Source organism: Plecotus auritus (assembly GCF_963455305.1).
Source record: "Plecotus auritus genome assembly, chromosome: 7".
Taxonomy (NCBI): domain Eukaryota; kingdom Metazoa; phylum Chordata; class Mammalia; order Chiroptera; family Vespertilionidae; genus Plecotus; species Plecotus auritus.
In genome coordinates this window covers 67,523,552-67,545,126 of record NC_137774.1, presented here as the reverse complement: position 1 = coordinate 67,545,126, position 21,575 = coordinate 67,523,552, and the positions used below count along the sequence as shown (strand labels likewise).

General features: G+C 44.8%; 1 protein-coding gene across 1 annotated transcript in view; it reads right to left on the bottom strand.

Annotated features, from left to right (window-relative positions):
• Positions 1 to 21,575, bottom strand: part of LOC308253704 (acyl-coenzyme A synthetase ACSM1, mitochondrial-like) — a gene marked incomplete at its 5' end in the record, with an annotated part of 61,014 nt that overhangs the window by 22,190 nt on the left and 17,249 nt on the right. Inside the window, 3 exons of the mRNA XM_080679374.1 lie at positions 1,725 to 1,804; positions 2,793 to 2,973; positions 6,042 to 6,161. Of these exons, the coding sequence (XP_080535500.1) occupies positions 1,725 to 1,804; positions 2,793 to 2,973; positions 6,042 to 6,161 (381 nt within the window). The remainder of the gene's footprint in view (positions 1 to 1,724; positions 1,805 to 2,792; positions 2,974 to 6,041; positions 6,162 to 21,575) is intronic.

Here is a 21,575-nt window from a genome sequence, read left to right as displayed (position 1 = left end):
GCACAGGGTGAATGTGCAAGAACAGTGCTAGTCATCAATAGCCCTCAAATGAAACCACCCAAATGTCCATTAGTGGCAGAACGGATGGAAAAAATGTGGACTTTTATAAAATGGGATATTATACGGCAATAAAAGTTAGCTACAGCAATGTGATGCAACATGGGCACATCTTAGAAATATGACTTAGTAAAAAGAAGCCAGACATTACAGAATAATATTATTACAAAGTTCACAAGCAAGTAAAATAGACTGATTTGTTTCAGAATATTTCCTTAGGAGGGAAACTGCAAGGGGAAAAAAAGAAAAAAACACACAAATGAGTGAACACCATAGAAGTCAAGATAGTGAGTTCCTTTACGGGAATTGGAGAGGTCTGAGTAGGTCACTGGGGGCTGGCAATGTTCTCTTATTGTGACTTGAATGAGTGGTTACATATTGGTTTAATTTTCAACAATTTCTTAATCTACAAATTTATGTCTTATGTATTTTTCTGTGTTTGTTATTTCACAATAAAAAAGTGTAAAAAAGGAAAAAAACAACCCACAATGATGCAAGACTCACTGTTTCATTTGGATCTGAGTCCTGCTTAATAAACCAATTCGCCTGCCTGGTAATTATCGCTAGCAACATTACACACACACACACACACACACACACTAGCCCTCAAAGAACCAGAGTTAAAACAGTCAGATCATTACCATCCTTGGCTGGTTATTGAAAGAAACAGAGCCAGGGGAGAGGCTGACAATGTTGAGCACAGTCAGCTGGGAAGCAGAGGCCTGTTTGTTTCACCAGGAAGCTCCAGTTTCACACCCAAGAAATGGCAGCATAGTCCCCCAAGGGGATTAAGACCCTTCTCTCCCCCCTCTGGTTCAGGATTGTGTCTGGGAGGGGGCACAGGGAAGATCAGGAACTGCCCAGTAAAGTAAAAATGGCACAGTGGGAGGTGTTGGACCACAGAGGCTGTCAGTCTAATCTGGGAAAATATCATTGACTACGGGTGGATCCATGCATGCCCCTGGAATCTTGGGAAGTTAGCTGGTTGTTTTAAAAAAGCTTCTGGTTGAGACCCAGGGGGTAATGCTGGCGCTCTCTCTTGCCGGGGACCCCACTGGCCCAACTTGTTCCTGTCCCTCCCGCCCAGGAGCAAAGGACCATGCAGGTCTACAGCCACCTGGGCCTGGGGGAGACTTCCAGGCCCAAAGGCTCATGAAGCAGAAACTCCGGGAATTGGCCTTTGCCTTGGTCTGTTGAAGACGAGATTGGACTTTTTCCAGGTTAGGGCGGAAAGCGATGGGCATTGGGAAGCCCAGAGGAGAACTCTATTGATGTTACGTAACAAATAAACCACATTGCCACATGGCAATTTCCCGTGCGTGGATCCTTGGGATTCTTTCCTCCCAACCCCGTGCCAGAGCCTGTTTCCCACCGACAACAAGACCACAGTGAAATAGACTCCTTAAAATCCTACCCAAAGATTGTGATTACAAGAAACCACTTCTGCCCTAACCGGTTTGCCTCAGTGGATAGGGCATCGGCCTGCGGACTGAAGGGTCCCGGGTTCGATTCTGGTCAAGGGCATGTACCTTGGTTGTGGGCACATCTCCAGTGGGAGGTGTCCAGGAGGCAGCTGATCGATGTTTCCCTCTCTATCCCTCTCCCTTCCTCTCTGTAAAAAATCAATAAAATATATTTTTTTTAAAAAAGAAGCCACTTCTACATACCTGCTAAAATTCTGCTGCAGAATCATTCGAAATACAGAGGGCGCAGTAAGGCACTGCGTGATGGGGTATTTAAAGAGTGTCTACAAGGTGAACAGAGACAAATTTTATATTTATAGTTAAGATGAAAAATACTGGCCAAAAACAACAACAACAACAACAAAATGCTGACTAATTATTACCATTTTTATTCTGATCTCCCTTCTAAGAGAGCCCATTTATTCATTTGTTAATTCTTCCAGTATCTGCATATTGAACATGAATGTGTTTATGGACTGAGGGAGTAGAGCTGATGAAAAGTGAGAGACTGATAATATAGAAGAAAGGGTATAATGGATTAAAGATGAGTAGTGAGGGGCTCCAGTGGAAGGGCCTGGAGAAGAACAGGCCCCACAGTGGTGAGGGGAGGGGCCTGGGCTTGAGAGGTGGAGAGGCAGATCTGTGAAGGAAAGCCAGGGTGCCGAGAGTGCAGACACAAACAGCATGTTCAGGTGCAGGGAAGTCATTTGAAAGGGTTTATGGAGGCAACTTCAATCGTCACCATGATGTACGCGTAACAATAACAGCAACTGCTGCCAATTCCTGAGTGTTTTCAGGTGCAGGCCTGAGGGCTAAGCACTTTACACACTTTGCCTGTATCATCTCAATATTCCCAACAATCTTATGAGGTCGTAATTATTAAAACTCCATTTGACAGGTGAGGAGACTGAGCTCAGAGAGGTAAGGTTACCACTAACAAATGTTAAAGGTGTGAAAAGCAACTGGAACCATCGTATTCCAAGGGCTCTGTTTTTAAACACTTCAATCAATTCACACATACACACTGGCCACCTGGCCCTGGAGGAGCCAGGAGACCTGAGATTGTGCTGGTTGCTTTAATTTCTCAAAATGTGTATTCAGGTGGTTCACTGACTGATTCAGCGCCTCACATTTTGAGACACCCAGAGCCCAGGTTATATCACCCTAATGGGCTGCTTTGTTCTATACACTATTCTCCGCAGGGGCCAGCTTTTGAGCCTGAAACATGAGTTTCTCCTGGAGTTGTTGACACTGAGAAATTAGTCCTCTTACCTCTACAATGACCTTAGGGTCAAACTGGGGCAGATGATGGATGAAGACTGTAGACCCTGCTGTCCATGGTTCAAACAGGGTCCCAATGATAGCCACAATCCAGCCTGGATCTGACAGGCACCAGAGGACATCAGTGGCCTTCAGCTGCAGTACTTTCCTGCTAACTCCAAAATACAGTTGCCTCAGCTTTGTAAGCACAGGAGCATGTGACCAAGGGCTGGGAAATCTGGTTCTGAGACAGCGAGCCACCCCTCGCACTCTGAATTCATGTGGTTAGTGTGGGGCTCCAGACTCACTCCCACCCCAGTCCCAAAGGCATGCCAATCGGATTTCCTGGTCACTTGTCACTTCACCTGGTTCAATCATAATGACCCTTAAGCCTGGGAATACTGGGATGGAGTCTGTTGCCCTTTTTCTGCATTCAAATCTGTTACTGGTACAGTTTTGGGCAATAATGGCAGCCATCAGGGATAATAAGGGAGGGGCCTTTCTCAGAACAGCATCAAAACATAACAGAAACAGCCTTAGCCTGTTTGATGCAGTGGTTAGAACGTTGGCCCATGGACTGAAGGGTCTAGGGTTTAATTCTGGTCAAGGGCATGTACCTCAGTTGCAGGCAGCCCTGATTGGGGTGTGTGGGGGAGGCAACCAATTGATGTGTCTCTCTTACATCAATGTTTCTCTCCCTCTGTCTCTCCCCCTCCCACACTCTCTAAAAATCAATGAAAAACAAATACCCTCGTGTGAGGATTAACTAAACACACACACACACACACAAAACAGGGGATGGGGTGGGCTAGAAGGAGGGAATGGGGGAGAAGGGGGACATATGTAATACTTTCAACAATAAAGATTTAATTTTTAAACACACACACACACACACACACACACACACACACACACACACACACACACACAGAAATAGCTGGTAGATGGAAAGACAGAAAATTGAATCCAGTGGCTACTCAGCTAGGACTGAAGCATTTCTCCACCTACTCTTACTCCTTCGGAGGGACCTCTGTGTGCAGAAGTACTTGAGAAAAACTTAACTCTCCCATTAGCAAGCTATGGCTTTGAAGAGCTCTTCTATTAGTAGGGAGGGGCCTGGAGAGCCATTCACACTCCCTCTTCCCATCTCTTAGGGCTGTGGCACACCCACAGGAAATTACAATCTAGGGACCTCTGTTCTGAGCTTCAGACCCACCTGCCCACTGGGCATCTCTTCTGCAATGTCTCTTGGGCATCTCAAACCCAGAGCATTCTAATCTCTCCTGCCTCCCTGGACTAATTTTCCTCCAGTGTTTTCTGTGTTTCAGTGAATGTCATTACTGTCCAAGCTCAAAACCTGGGAGTCCACCTTGACTCTCCAGCCCCTCTGACCTCCCACATCTAGCCAGCACACCCTCCCATTCTAAAACCTGGGAGCCCACCTTGACTCTCCAGCCCCTCTGACCTCCCACATCTAGCCAGCACACCCTCCCATTCTATGTGCTAAAATCTCAGACTTCTTAACTTCCTCCATGTCCCCAGCACCTTGTCCAAGCCACCACCATCTTGCACCTAAATTATTCTAAGACCCTCTAACAGGTCTTTCTAAATCTATTCTTTTTCCCAGCCATTCTCCACCCTGCAGCCACAGAGATCTTTTCAAAATACAAATTTGATTAGGTCTCTTCCTTGTTAACAATCTTTCAATACCGCCCACTATTTTCCAATCTCTACAACAAAGTCACCACGACTGTGTGTGCTCTGGGCCCCACTCACTTTCTCAGCTGCTCCCATCTGTGCCTCTCTGACACCCCGAGAAGCAGCTCCTCTCAGATCTCTGTAGTTCTATGAGTGCTACTTTTTAAAATATATTTTTATTGATTTCAGAGTGGAAGGTACAGAGAAAGAGAGATAGAAACATCAATGGTGACGAGAATCATTGATTGACTGCCTCCTGCATGCCCCATACCAGGGATGGAACCCACAACCTGGCCACGTGCCCTGACCTGGCATTGAGCCAAGTTCATAGGTTGATGCTCAATCAGTGAGCCACGCCAGCGGGGCTATGAATGCTACCTTTTATATCTTTGTGCCTTTGCCTGTGTTATTCTGACTACACATAAACTCTCCCCTTCTTTCCACCCCCATTCCTTCAGGGTTTTGCTGATCAAGTGATATCATTAGCACAGATGCCCAGTGTCCACAAGACACCTCTCTGCCCCCTGGTCTGCTTAATAAGGTACAAAACACATAGAACTTTGCAGGGGCTGACCAGCAGACCCTGAGAGATGGATGAACAGATTTCTTTGACACACGTTTCTGTGAATGAGAAGGCTAAGGGGCTTGTTTGGCTTTAGGATCAAAAACAGCCCTGATTGCCTGGGCTGTTAGCCTTTTATTGTAACAACAGGTTGAACTAAAATTAACCTCTAGATACAATCAGCAGGGTAAATATTCTGAGAAAGCACATGCTTCTTTAAGGTCGGGTCTTAAAGACTAAACATAGAGATTCCAGCAAAACACCCAGGGGATCGGACTTGTTTGGAAAAGTCAAGGTAGGGGCTGCTGCCTTTGGCAAGGACCCCCAGAGGCCCCCAACCTTTTGGAAAATCCTCCTTACAGACTTTTCAACCAAGTCCCATACTTCCCCACAGAACTTGGTCTGGTCTGCATATTATTAGTTGGGGAGGAGGAAGTAGGAGGGAAAAGATGTTTGGTTTAAAATTGATTACATGGTTAACCCAAGGCTACGTCTTCAGCCTCTACAATTATTTATTTTAGGTTAAAGGCAGTTGCTTGCTTCCACATATTACCTCCCCCTAATGGCTCATGATTGGGAAACTCCACCTCCGTATCTGTACAGACCACATAGCTAGAACTTTCTGTCCTCCTCCCACCAAACCTGGAACCAGTGACAAAGACACATGGCTTGCCATTTGTGCAGTTTGCAGAATGCCTGCTGCCTCCACTCACGTTCCCTCCACACCTGTGAAGGTGCTCAGGCAGGACCCCCTTGTCATTGGGACGCTTCTGTCAACACACACTTAGAAGTCCACACCTTCGCCTTTTTGACCCTCAGTGGTCTGAACCAAAGAGTGCAGGGGGAGAAGCAGGATGGACTTGGTTGTACTTAGAGCACCTTTCCCAACACACACACACACACACACACACACACACACACACACACACACCTTGCCCCAGACTGTGACCCAGCCTCTAAGTTGGTGGCCTCTTTCCTACCATGAAGGGAAGGAGTGTCACAAGGAAAGTCCATGGCTGTGTTTTGCCATCTTGGGGAAGCCGGTGGTGCCACTGGTGAAGAAGATGACCATTGGGTCCGTGGTCTTTGACTTAATGCAGGTGTGATCTGGGGATGCTGATCTACAAAGGGATTGAACAGAAAAGGAGAGGAGTCAAGTCTCCTGGCTCCCACCCTCAGGGTAAGCAAAAGAAACAGCATGAGGCTCAAAGTCAGAAACCCGGATTGCTTGTCTAGATTTTAGAGACGAAGGGAGAGAGAGGGAGGGAGGGAGGGAGGCAGGGAGGGAGGCAGGGAGGGAGGGAGGGAGGGAGGGAGGGAGGGAGGGAGGGAGAGAATTAGAGAGAGGGAAACATGAATTTGCTCTTCCACTTATTTATGCATTCATTGGTTGATTCTTGTATGTGCCCTGACCAGGGATCAAACCCACAACCTTGGCACTCTAACCAACTGAGCTACCTGGCCAGTGCAGAAAATGGGTTTTGCAACACTGGAGGAAAAACTGGTCTCCAGGTCTGAAGCATCAAACAGAGTTTATGGGTGACCTGGGTAAGAGCACTGACATTTCCTCATTTAAAAAATGGGGAAAACAAAGCTGAGTATTTTATAATTTAACAAACATTGAAATAGAACTTACTGTTTCCAAAAATGCTCTACTAGTAAATGACTTACAAATAAGAACTCATTCAATCTTCAGAGCAATCCTAAGAGGTGACTATGCCCAACTTGTCATGCTCCCTTTGTGGATGAGGAAACTGAGGCTCAGAGAGGTTAGGTAACTTGCCTAAAGACATACTGCCAGCAATTGGCAGAGCCAGGGTTCAAACCCAGTGTGGTGCATAGACTGTCCTCTTACTCACACTGCTAAGCTTGCTTTCATACAAACTAATTTTACAGGAATTTCACTCCATAACCTTGGTGATAAGGGGTGGGGAAGAGAGAGCAAGGGAGAGGGAGAGTGAAAGAAATATATGTGTACGTCTGGTGTAACCTTGAGCCTGGCCTGCAGAGGAAAACTGCAGGCCCCTCAGAAGGCCTTGATTCCTGGAAGTTTCTACACTCAGTCTCTTGGGCCTGCGATGATTGGACGTCTGCGATGATTGGACGTGACATATGAGCTTCCCGTGTTCAAATAAACTGCAGATCATCCAAAGGCTGGGGGGAACACTGGTTCTTGTTGAGATATGGTAGCATCGTGACTCTGGGCAATTTAAGGGATTTTTAAACAGTATTATTTATTTAGGTTTTTATCAACTCTCTGACTGTATTTGTTTATTCAAAATATAAAAGGAAGTTTATCTAAAAAGCCACAGAGGTAGTGGAAGTGAGCCAGTGGAGCTGCATTGGCTCAGGAAACAAGTTCCGGCAGAAAAAGGGCCCTTGGCGTTGAGGAGAGAGAGAGTCAAAAGTAGGGCAAGGGGAAGGCGAGGGTGTGTTCCCTGGAGGGAGAGCCCCAACTCCAGACCTTAGAGTCCAACACAAGGTGTGATGTCACTGTGTTTGCTTTTGGGGTTGAATAACATTTTACTTTAAAAACAGAAGAGTTCCTTCAAGAAAACAAACCCAGTGCAACTTATACCTTATAAACCAGTGTTACCTCAGAAAAATAAAAGAGACAAAGAAAAGACACCCAGCAAGGTTTGAGCTGCGGGTGGAACAGGGGGCTCTGTGAACTAAGCTCACAAGTGATCTGATCATAAATCCCTGCCCAGGCAGGGCATGGCGGAAGTCAGGCCCCTGACACAGAACTTCTCTCGTGAAAGGGTTATCTTTGCCTTAAGCAAGCCTGTCCACTGTTCTTGTGCATCTAGGTTAACACGCCCTTGAAATATGGAAAGGAATATCCCTTGAAGGGGGTGTGACCCCTCAAGAGAGCACAGAATCTTAACTATCCTGTAATCCCATCCGCACCTGGCTTTCTCCCACCTTAGTCTTTCTTGAGTCCTCCTGAATTTCAAATGCATGAGAGAAGCTACAAAACGGTTTTCCTCTGGAGCATTTGAGGTCTTGCTCCCCAGCACATGTTGTCAGTTGGGCTCAAATAAACCCATAAAAATTTCCTGGAGGTCTGGGCATTTCTTAGGTGGACAGTGTAAAATACGCCTGAAGGCTCACAGAATTAAAGGATTGGAGGTGGAGGGTCTTTCTGACATTTCCCTAACTTTCTAAGGGCACACAGACCCTGGGAGATGTTTGTCCCCAAAAGCCCCTGCCAATCACAGCCTCATTTTTTCTTGCAGTCTCAACTTTCACCTTAAGGATCCATTTTAACCTCTCATTCAACTTATTCACATATATGTATTTATATTTACATATGAATAGTCTTTTAGGTTCCCACCTACAAGAAGCTTGAAACACAGTAATCCTCTGACGTTACACCTCCTTTCACATCCCAGGGGTGATCAAACTTTAGGGAGAGAAGCATAGAAGTGCAATATCCTGATATTACAGATGAAGCAACCTTGGCTCAGAGAGGGGAAGGAAGTAGCCCAGGGTCACACAGCAGGTCAGGGACATAGCTGGGAAGAGGTTTCTGGAGCCAGGCCTGGTGAGCTTCCTACCACCAGCTGTCTGTCTACAGTGCTTGGGTGTGGATGGCCTTCTCCCACCGTTCCTCAGAGAGCATCTCCGTCAGACCCGAAACTCACTTAAGCAGAGATCGGAAGTCCAGCCACCCTTCACGGCTGTGGTCAGACACCAGGAGCTTGATTTTCAGAGCGGGACACTTAGAAGCCACAGAGTCCACCTCCGGGGCAAGGGCATCTGTGGTCACGATGCTCTTGGCATTAGACTCCTTTAGTCGGTAGAGAATGTCCTTGGTCTTCATCTGGGTTGTCCCTGGCATGAAGATAATCCCTGGGGAGGAGAAAGAGATTATTTGCTTCACTTCCTCTTTCACAACCATGGGCTTCAGGCCTGGCTAATCTGCATAGAAATCCTCTAACCCCTTGCTACGCAAAGGCCTGCAGTGTCAGCACCACCACGTCACACCCAAACCTACTGAATCAGAACCTGCATTTTTTAAAATTTTGTTTAAAATACATTTTCATTGATTGCAGAGAGGAAGGGAGAGGGAGATAGAAACATCAGTGATGAGAGAGAATCATTGATTGGCTGATTCCTGCACACCTCCACGCTGGGGACCTAGTCTGCAACCCAGGCATGTGCCCAACTGGGGATTGAACCATGACCTCCTGGTTCATAGGTCAATGCATAACCACTGACACAAGGCAGCAGGGCCAGAACCTGCCTTTTAACAGGACCTCCAACTGATTCCCTCGCACATTAAAGTTTGAAACGCTTGCCCTAAACCCGTGGTCAGCAAACTGTGGCTCGCGAGCCACATGCGGCTCTTTGGCCCCTTGAGTGTGGCTCTTCCACAAAATACCATGGCCTGGGCGAGTCTATTTTGAAGAAGTGGCATTAGAAGAAGTTTAAGTTTAAAAAATTTGGCTCTCAAAAAAAATTTCAATCGTTGTACTGTTGATATTTGTCTCTGTTGACTAATGAGTTTGCCGACCACGGCCCTAAACCTTTCTACTCTAGATGGGTGCAGCCTGTAGACAGGTGGATTCTACTTTGCAAGAGTTTACATGGGACCTGGGAGAACAGATGCAAGGAGGACAGAGTCTCTGACATCAGGAATAGCTGCATCCCAGCCCCCACTTTTCTCCTCCCACCCCCTTTTCTCATCCCTGTGTCATTGGGAATCCCTTCTTTCCTTCATCCCTCACGTCCAAATTAACCACTTTGTCCCTTGAACTTTCCTATCCTCCCTTCCATCTGCTGTCACCAACAATTAGTTCAAGTATTTGTGTGCATCTATTGGATTCTAACCTCTTCACCAGATGCCTTGCCGTGGAACTTCCATATTATAATCTGTGTAAGTTCCACAGAGCATCGACTTTCCCCCCACATTTCCTGTTGTTAGGACTAGAAGGCAATACAACCCTTGAAAGCCATTTGTAAGCTTCCCGCCACAGGGGAACAAAGACCAGGAAATGCTTGCTGGACACCGGGAATCAGACCATATGAGAAAGTGAAACTCCTGAAGACCCCTGATCGCACACCTGCATTCCATCCCCATTCCAGGCCCACCAGCTCAGCCCCCAAACCCACTGACGACAGGAGAGTCCCACTGTGACAGCATATAAGGATGAAACTCCTGCTCCTGGGCGCACCGTCATCCCCTTGGCTCAGCGCTGTGCAGCACTTCTCTTTGGGTATCCCACCCCCCATCCCGTTTTCCTTAAATAAACTCAATTTTCCTTAATCACTTCTGAGATGGCCATTTAGCCTGCCTGCCCACCACGTTCACCTTCACTTCTCTTCACTGACACCTGTGTCCTCTCTCTAGAAAAACACCACGCTCCCCATTCTGACACTGAAGACGCTGCCCACGCTCCACCTTTCTCTCCCAACCTCTATTCTCTATTTCAAAATGGCCATTCAATAGGCAATTCCTGACTCTAAGCCTTTGCATGTGCCAGTCCCGTTCTTGGAATTCCCTTTCTCTGCTTCTACTCCTCTTTAGTTATGCTGTTCCCAGAGGGCTCAGCTCACGTCTTGGGTTTCTCATGGGCCATCTCTTAGCTCTACAGGTCACATGGCTTCTTTATGCTCCCTCTGCTGTTGCTATTAACATGTGATTCCACAGGAACTAGATGGATTAATCGACTATTTTATGAGGAAAAAAGAGAGAGAGAATATATAAGCAAGAGCATGAACAGACTGTTGTGTGAACATGTGATTCAACTGAAGTGATTTAAAAAATCCATGAGTTCCATTTTGATTCTAAATTAAATAGATAGATAAGTAGACAGATAGGTAGATAGAAAGATTGATAGGTAGTAGATAGAGATAGATAGATAGACAGATAGATAGATAGATAGATAGATAGATAGATAGATAGATAAGCAATTAAAAGGGAAAGCAGAGAGACAAAATGGCGGCAGAATAGACGGACGTGTCCTGAACCTTGTCCCGGAGCAAATAGAGTGAGCAGCTGAAATGAGTGGAATTCAGCCCCAATTGGCGAAGGAGACGCAGCTGGTGAGACAGTTTGCAGCCGGGAAGGGCAGAGGTCCCCTGAATAAAGGTGAAATCAAGGATCTAGGCAAGAGATCTGCCGCACCTCTGTGCCCAGAGGGTCAGAGAGAAACTACAGGGTGCCAAGCTGCATCCCTGAGGACAGGCAAAGCATCTGACTGTGAAAAAAAAAGGGACCATGGGACTGCAGGAGGTAGGGGATTTTGGACCTTGGAGTCTGGATTTTGGATCTGAGCTCAGAGGCAGCCCTGAAGGGCTGGCAGGACCACACAGTGCTGGCAAGAGAGGAGCTTGCAGAGATGCAGTCCCTCCTCGTGCTGGGGCCTGTGCCTTTCTCCACTGAACCTAGTTCGTAGGACCTTTCGGATACAGACACTTACCCGTGGCTGAGGTGTGGCAGAAGGTGTGGACTTGTGGAATCTGGGGAGAGTAGACGGCGGTCCAGGAGAGGTGGTAGAGAGTCTGGTGCTGAGTCATATCTAAGCCCCAGTCGCCATTTTCTCCTGGGAGATAGCCCCTCCCTCCAGTCTCCAGGCAACCAATATAGCCACACCCAGATCCCACCCTGAATAATACAAAAGACTCTGAATACTCCCTGAGGTCATAGGAACTGGCCTAAAGAGAAATCTTTAGCCCCAGCAACCTGAAACTGAGAAACAGTACAGTACAGAGACTGGAATCATAAGCCAGCCAAAGGAATGACACTCCACTTTTTTCACTTTTATTTATTTATTTTTTTTATTATCCCTTTTTTCTTTTTTTTTCTTCTTTTTTTTCTTCTTTGTTTTCCTGTTTTTGTTCCTTGCTTTTTTTCTATTTCTTTTCCCATTATTTTTTCATCACTATTTTTATTTGCTATTTTTAATTTTTATACCATTTTTGAAATCATTTTTTTGTAAATTTATTATTTTTTTCTTCTCATTCTCTTTCTTCTCATCCACTTATTCCCTTTCTACTTCCTCAATACTAAATTGGGGTCCTCCCCATATTCATCCAATTCTTAATCTTATTTTCACTATATAAGCTCAGCCTCTACAGATTCTGCCCCAATCCTCTTTGCTGGGTGTGTGGCGTTTGTATTTTTTTTTTTTTTTTTGGTTTATCTATTGGTTCTGTGGTGTCTTACCCCCACATACATATATATATTCTCCTTTTTATTCCTTTGTCTTTTATCCCTTATCTTTTTCTCTCCTTTCTCTGCCCTAACTCTCTTTGCCCAGGTGGTCACTTACATTGGGGGTGGTCACTTATATTGGGGTTATTGGTGTCGTGTTTACATTTGTGCTTAGTTCCCTCTGTGTTGTGTCTTGTTGAGGTGAATTTTATCCTGTCTGGTCAAGGGGCTTGAGAGCAAGCCACATAACCAGACACCTAGAGAGGAAACTCCATCCACGAACAGGTCAATAACACCCCAGATCCAAATATATATAGGCAGGAAGAATGCAGCAGTGAGGGAAAGAGCATGAGTGAGGGAGGGAGTAAAAGAGGAGCATGTGGTTAGGTGGGGGATGTGTGTGTGTGTGTGAGAGAGAGAGAGTGAGTGAAGCATAGTTAGATCCCACAGGACCTTCATGGGCAGGCTAATCAGGCTTGCCTAACTAGGCAGCTTCTGCTACCATTGCAAACAGTACCGGGAGGTCAGCTTGTCCTTAGAGGCCTAGCCTTTTTGAAGGGGAGAGCTGCTGTACCTGGGTTCCCAGCCTCAATTCCACCCAGAGTGCCCTCAGATAACACCTGGGACTCTACATCCACCCCTACCAGGGACATGCTACCTAGACTGTGATCCCACGGTCAACGAGGCTCCAGCCACCCTGGGCACAGGCTCCTGTGAGTTAGGAAGCAGGCTCCCCTCTGACTGGCCCAACGCTTTAGCCCAGGGCACTGCAACCACGTGAACAGCAGACACGTGAGCAGCCCGCTCCTGTCCAAGGAGCAGCAGCCCCACGAGCAACCCGCCACAGGCCTAAGAGCAGCAGCTTCACGTGGCCTGCCTCTGTCCAATGAGCAGCAGCTGTGTGAGCAGCCAGTTCCCCTGTCTGAGGAGCAGCAACTACATGAGCAGCTCGCCCCATCCGAGGAACAGCAGCCGCTTGAGCAGCCCACCCACTACTGAGGAACGGCAGCCCCATGCAGCTGGCCCCCCTCTGAGGAGCAGCAGCTGCACGCAGCCCACACCCTGCACCTGTCCGAAGAGCAGCAGCCGTGCTGCACAAGCAGCCAGCCACCTTCCAAGGAGCAGCAGCTATGCAAGCAGCCCACCCCCTTCCGAGGAGCAGCAGCTGTGTGAGCAGCCGGCCCACATTCGAGGAACAGCAGCTGTGTGAGCAGCCCACACCCTTCTGAGGGGCAGGAGCTACACCAGCAGTCTCCCCCCATCTGAGGAACAGCAGCCACATGAGCAGACCGCCCCCTGTCCGAGGAGAAGCAGCTGCATGAGCAACCCACACCTGTACAATGAGCAGCAGCCCTGCAAGCAACCTGCCCCTGTCCAAGGAGCAGCGGCATCACGAGTAGCCCATCCCATCTGAGGAACAGCAGCAGCATGCAGCCAGCCCCCATCTAAAGAACAGCAGCCACGCGAGCAGTCCGCCCCTGTCCGAGGAGCAGCAGCCACTTGAGTAGCTGGCCCCTCTCCAAGGAGCAGGCACGAGCAACCTGTCCCCATCTGAGGAGCAGCAACCTCATAATCAGCCCACCCCCATCCAAGGAACAGCAGCCATACAAGCAGCCTCCCCCACCAGCCAGAGGAGGCACCACTGCTGCGAACAGCACCCACCAGAGAAGCCGCTGCCAACTGAGAAGCAGCCGCTACCGTAACCACCTGAGGAGCAACAACAGCCAGAGAAGCCACTGCCACCAAAGGAGCAGCCCCTGCACAGCTCAACATCTAGATCAGTCAGTGAGACCAAAAATGTGTAGACAAAGATACCCCCAAAGGAAAGAAAAGGAGGAATCGCCAGAAAAGCAGCTAAGTGAAACAGAGGCATGCAATAAGTCAGAAAAAGAATTCAGAATAAGGGTCATAGAGTTCATAAACCGGATGGAAGAAAAAATCAACACCTTATGTAAAAATCAAGAAGAAATGGATGAAAAAAATCAACAACTTCTGTAAGAATCAAGACGAAATGAAGAGTGATATAGCTGCAATAAAAAACACCATGGAAAGTTTCAACAGTAGACTAGGAGAAGCGGAAGACCGAATTAGTGAACTAGAAGACAGGGAAGCAAAACACAGCCAAACTGAATTGCAACTGGAGAAAAAAAAATTAAAACACAGGAGGATAGCCTAAGGGAGCTATGGGACAACATGAAAACGAAGCAACATACGAATAATAGGGGTACCAGAACAACAGGAAAAGGAACAAAAGTTAGAAGAACTATTTGAAGAAATAATGTCAGAAAACTTCCCTGATGTGGCAAAGAAAAAAGTCACACAAGCACAGAGAGTCCCAAACAGGATGAACCTGAAAAGACCCACACCAAGACACATCATAATTAAAATGGCAAATATTCAGGACAAAGAGAGAATCTTAAAGGCTGCAAGAGAGAGACAGAAATTTACATACAAGGGAGCTCCCATTAGATTATCAAATGATTTCTCAACAGAAACACATCAGGCCTGAAAAGAATGGAAGGAAATTTACAATGTGATGCAAACTAAGGGACTAAATCCAAGAATACTCTATCCAGCAAGGTTATCATTCAAAATTGAAGGGGAAATAAGGAACTTCACAGACAAAACAATGCTAAGGGAGTTTATTACTACCAAGCCAGCAATACAAGAATTGCTACAGGGACTGGTGTAAAAAGAAGAAATAAAACGGTAAGAAGGAACACAGACACAAAAAATAAAAATGGCTACAAATAAGTTCCTTTCAATAATAACTTTAAACGTAAATGGACTAAATGCTCCAATCAAAAGACATCAAGTGGCTGAATGGATAAGAAAACATGACCCATATATATGCTGTCTACAAGAGACCCACCTCAGAAAAAGGGACTCATACAGACTGAAAGTGAAGGGATGGAAAAACATCTTTCAGGCAAATGGAAATGAAAAAAAAGCTGGAGTAGCAGTACTTATTTCAGACAAAATAGACCTCAAAGTAAAAGCCATAACAAGAGATAAGGAAGGCCACTTCATAATACTAAAGGGATCGATACAACAACAGAATATAACCCTGATAAACATATATGCACTCAATGCAGGAGCACCCAAATACATAACAAAACTCCTGGAAGATATCAAGGGAGAGAGCGACAACAATACAATCATAGTAGGGGACTTTAATATACCACTGACATCACTGGATAAATCCTCTAGACAAAAAAAATCAGCAAAGAAACAGCAATTCTAAATGACTCACTATATCAGATAAACCTAATTGACATCTTCAGAGCATTTCACCCCAAAGCCACGGAATATACGTTCTTCTCAAGTGCACATGGGACATTTTAAAAAATAGACCACATATTGGGTCACAAACAAAGTCTTCCCAAATTCAAAAATATTGAAATCATATCAAGCATTTTCTCAGACCACAATGGCATAATATTAGAAATAAACTAGAAGAAAAACATTCCAAAAAATTCAAACACTTGTAAGTTAAATAGCATGCTATTAAACAATGTTTGGGTTATCCATGAGGTCAAAGAAGAAATTAAAAACATCCTGGAGACTAATGACAATAAAAACACAACAATGCAAATACTATAGGACACAATGAAAGCAGTCCTGAGAGGGAAGATTATAGCTCTACAGGCCTACCTCAAAAAAAAAAGAAAAAATGGTAATAAATCATCTAACTCAACATCTCAAAGAATTAGAAAGAGAGCAACAAGAAAAACTCACAGTGAGCAGAAGGAATGAAATATTAAAGATCAGAGCAGAAATGAATGACATAGAGACCAAAAAAAAAAAAAAAAAAAAAACAATACAAAAGATCAAAGAAAGCAAGAGCTGGTTCTTTGAAAGGATAAACTAGATTGATGAACCTCTAGCCAGGCTCACCAAGAAGCAAAGATAGAGGAACAAAATAAACAAAATCAGAAAAGAAAGAGGAGAAATAACAACAGACCCCACAGAAATACAAAGGATTATTAAAAAATACTATGAACAGCTCTATTCTAACAAACTAGACAACCTAGAGGAAATGGACACATTCCTAGAAAAATACAACCTTCCAAAACTTACTCAAGAAGATACTAAAAATCTCAATAGGCTGATAACTATGGAAGATTGAAGCAGTCATCAAAAAGCTTCCAGTAAACAAAAGCCCGGGGCCAGATGGCTTCACAGGGGAGTTTTACCAAACATTCAAGGAAGAACTAAAACCTATCCTCCTCAGACTATTCCATAAAATTCAAGAGGAAGGCACACTTCCAAGCTCCTTCTATGAAGCCAGCATCACCCTAATACCAAAACCAGATAATGATAACACAATGAAAGAGAATTACAGACCAATATCCCTCACGAACATAGATGCCAAAATCCTCAACAATATTCTAGCAAATCGGATCCAGCAATACATCAGAAAGATCATACACCATAACCAAGTAGGATTTATCCCAGGGATGCAAGGATGGTACAATATTCGCAAATCAATAAACGTGATACATCACATAAACAAATTGAGAGGTAAAAATCACATAGTCATATCAATTGATGCAGAAAAAGCATTTGACAAAATCCAACACCCTTTCTTGATAAAAACTCTCAGTAAAGTGGGAATAGAAGGATCATACCTCAACATAATAAAAGCCATATATGACAAACCCACAGCCAACATCATACTCAATGGGCAAAAACTAAAACCATTTCCCCTAAGAACAGGAACAAGACAGGGATGCCCACTCTCACCACTCCTGTTCAATATAGTGCTGGAAGTACTAGCCATTGCAAACAGACAAGAAAAAGAAATAGAAGAAGCTTTGGAGAGAGGATCCAAGATGGCGGCGTAGGTAAACACCTAAACTGCTGCCTCGCACAACAATTTCAAAACTACAACTAAAAGACAAAACGTCTATCACCCAGAATCACGGGAAAGCTGGCTGAGTGGGAGTTCTACAACTAGAAGGAAAGAGCAAACAGCATTGAGGGGTGCACAAGCGCTGAAAAGCTGAGGTACGGAGCCGCGCGAATTGGGCTGGCGACTGGCGACTGGGAGCGCTGCTTTTTTCAACCCGAAGGGAGACAAGCTCCCGATTACTCCGAACTCCAGTTTCTGGGGAGATGCGGGGGACCCAAACTACTACGGGGAGAAGCTGGACTGTCTGCCGTGGGGTCGGAAAGTGAGGGAGGCTTGCTTGCAGGGCTGCGCACAGGAATAATTGTTTATTGTGCTGGGGCACAGGACGCCGTTGGAGACGCAGAGCCGGCTAACTGGCAGCCATCGCTGTTTGCCACGCCCTAGCCTAGTCACACCCTGAGACCCAGCCCTGCACAATCTACAAACCCACCCAAGCTCCAAGCAGCGGCTTTAGCATATGAATGACCTGCCCTATCGCAGCTTAACATAGCAAACTTGCAGCCAGGGTCAGACAGCTCCAAAACCTCCAAACCCCAAGCAAAGAGGAGAAAACTGTAGTTCTCGCTATAGCGCCTGCTGGGTAGCCTCAGACGGTAGCTGACCTGCACCCCATTGGAGATCCAGAAGCCAGTGTACCTAGTGGTCAGTGTGAGACACCAGATTTCAACTCCTCACATCCATAAGTGACACATTCAAGAGGCAGACTCAGTGAGCACCAAAGCCCCACTGAAACAAGTCCTGTACCATAAGCGTGTCTCCAGCGCAGCAGTTCTTCCATTATAGACACAGCGGGTCCTCACAGCCAATTGGCCTGGAGGTCAATTCCTCCCAGTGTACCAACAGCAATCAAGGCTTAACTACACCAAGACTTTGCACTCAGCCCACAAAGGGGTGTACCAAAGGCGTCCACCTCAGGTGATTGGGGAGGCTGAGCTACTGGCCCCTATAGGTCACCTACCACACAAAGCCACTCCATCAACACAAGGAAGCAGCAAAATGCGGAGACAAAGAAACATGTCACGAATGAAAGAAATGGAGGAAAGCAAACTACTGGACGACATAGAGTTCAGAACCACATTTATAAGGTTACTCAAGAATCTTCTAAAAACCGCTGAGGAACTTAGTGAGAACTTTAAGGATCTTAATGAGAATGCCAAAAAAATGGAAAAGGACCAGTCAGAAATTAAGCATACACTGTCTGAAATAAAGAATATACAGAAACTCAACTGTAGATCAACATACCCCAATAATCAAACCAAAGATCTGAAATATGAGGAAACAAAAAACACCCAACCAGAAAAACAAAAAGAAAAAAGAATCCAAAAATATGAAGATATTGTAAGGAGCCTCTGGGACAACTTTAAGCGTACCAACATCCAAATTTTTGGGGTGCCAGAAGAAGAGAGAGAGCAAGATACTGAAAACCTATTAGAAGAAATAATGACAGAAAACTTGCCCTACCTGGTGAAAGAAATAGACTTACAAGTTCAGGAAGTACACAGAACCCCATACAAGAGGAATCCAAAGAGGACCACACTAACACACATCATAATTAAAATGCCAAGGGCAAAAGACAAAGAGAGGATCTTGAAAGCAGCAAGAGAAAAACGGTTAGTTACCTACAAGGGAGCACCCATACGACTGTCAGCTGATTTCTCGGCAGAAACTATGCAGGCCAGAAGGGAGTGGCAAGAAATATTCAAAGTGAGGAACAGCAAGAACCTACAATCAAGATTACTCTACCCAGCAAAGCTATCATTCAGAGTTGAAGGTCAGATAAAGAGCTTCACAGACAAGAAAAAGCTAAAGGAGTTCATCACCACCAAACCAGGATTACATGAAATGCTAAAGGGTATTCTTTAAGAAGAGGAAGAATGCCGGAAACCGATCATTGTCTCACTAATTAGAAAGGTGTGGACAAGGAAACTTGGAAGGCTGGTCAACCTTGAAGCTCTGAAAAGTCAGAGCCAACCACTCCCTATCTAATTGAGACAATGGTAGCTGAAGCAACTTCCCCACCAAATAATCATGTAAATCCTTACTGATAAGATAATCTGCCTATTACTGGAATTGCCTGCCTAAGAGAAATGAGTGTATCCCAAACCTGAATAAAAGGGATGGCAAGGCCAAAGCAAAGGGTAGTCCTCCCACTAGAGGTGGGCTTCTGCCTGGCCCCCATTTCCCAAATTAATATTTTTCTAGTCTTTTTTCATTTGTGTGCGGCCTTCTCCAGAACCCGAATCCTGAACCGGAACCCTGAACCATGCGGGATGTGAAAGGGGTTCCCACAGAAGAAGAAGAAAAAGGTAAAGAAAAAATTACGAACAACAAAATGACATCAAATACATACCTACCAATAAGTGAATCTAAAAATCAAGTGAATAAAAAATCTGAAGAACAGAATGGACTGGTGAATATAATAGAATCAGGGACATAGAAAGAGAGTGGACTGACAATTCTCAGGGGGGAGGGGGTGTGAGGGGTGCTGGAAGAGATTGGACAAAAATCTTAACCTATGGATGAAGACAGTGGCGGGGGGTAAGGGCATGGGGTGGGGTGGGGAATCAGGTGGAGGGGAGCTATGGGGGAAAAAAAGAGGAACACCTGTAATAATCTGAACAATAAAGATTTATTAAAAAAAAAACAAACAAAAAAAAGAAATAAAAGGCATCCAAATTGGAAAAGAAGAAGCAAAACTGTCCTTATTTGCAGATGACATGATACTGTACATAGAAAACCCTAAAGACTCCATCAAAAAATTATTAGACTTAATAAATGAATTTGGCAATGTAGCAGGATACAAAATTAATGCCAAGAAATCTATGGCATTTCTACACACCAATAATCAGAACTTACAGAAAGAGACTAAAAAAAGCAATCCCATTTACCAATGCACCAAAAAAAATTAAGATACCTAGGAATAAACTTAACTAAGGAGGTAAAAGACCTATATGCAAAAAACTACATGACACTGAAAAAAGAGATAGAGGAAAACATAAACAGATGGAAGATACCATGTTCATGGATTGGTAGAATCAACATCATCAAAATGTCCATACTACCCAAAGTAATCTACAGATTTAATGCACTTCCCATTAAAATACCAACGACATATTTCACAGACCTAGAACGAACTTTCCAAAAATTCATCTGGAATAAAAAAAGACCCCGAATAGCTGCAGCAATCCTGAGAAAGAAGAACAAAGTAGGTGGGATCTCAATACCAGCTATCAAGCTGTATTACAAAGCCACTGTTCTCAAAACTGCCTGGTATTGGCACAAGAACAGTCATATATATCAATGGAATAGAATGGAGAACCCAGAAATCGACCCAAATCACTATGCTCAATTAATATTTGACAAAGGAGGCATGAACATACAATGGAGTCAAGACAGTCTCTTCAATAAATGGTGTTGGGAAAATTGGACAGATACATGCAAAAAAAATGAAACTAGACCACCAACTTACACCATACACAAAAATAAACTGAAAATGGATCAAGGACTTAAACATGCGATGGGAAACCATAAAAATACTAGAGGAATCCATAGGCAGAAAAATCTCTGACATATGCCAAAGCAATTTCTTCACTGATACTGCTCCTAGGGCAATGGAAACTAAAGAGAAAATAAACAAATGGGACTACATCAAAATAAAAACTTTTTGCACAGCAAAGGAGACCATCAATAAAACAACAAGAAAGCCCACTGCATGGGAGAACATATTTGCCAGTGATATCAATGATAAGGGTTTAATCTCCAACATTTACAGGGAACTCATGCAGCTTAACAAAAAGAAGATAAACAACCCAATCAAAAAGTGGGCAACTGATCTAAATAGACACTTTTCGAAAGAAGACAGAAGGAAGGCCAAGAGACATATGAAAACCTGCTCAAAGTCACTAATCATCAGAGAGATGCAAATCAAAACAACAATGCGGTACCATCTCACACCTGTCAGAATGGCTATTATCAACAAGTCAACAAATGACAAGTGCTGGCGAGGATGCAGAGAAAAAGGAACCCTCGTGCACTGCTGGTGGGAATGCAGACTGGTGCAACCACTGTGGAGAATAGTATGGAGTTTCCTCAAAAAAACTAAAAATGGAACTCCCGTTTGATCCAGTGATCTCACTTCTAGGAATATATACCAAGAAACTACAAGCACGAATCAGAAAGGTTATATGCACCCCTATGTTCATGGAAGCACAATTCACCATAGCTAAGATTTGGAAACAGCCTAAATGCCCATCAGCAGATGAGTGGATTAAAAACCTGTGGTACATCTACACGATGGAATACTACGCTGCGGTAAAAAAGGAGTTCTTACCATTTGCAACAACATGGATGGAGATGGAGAGCATTATGCTAAGTGAAATAAGCCAGGCAGAGAAAGATAAATATCACATGATCTCACTCATTCGTGGAATATAATGAACAACATAAACTGATGAACAA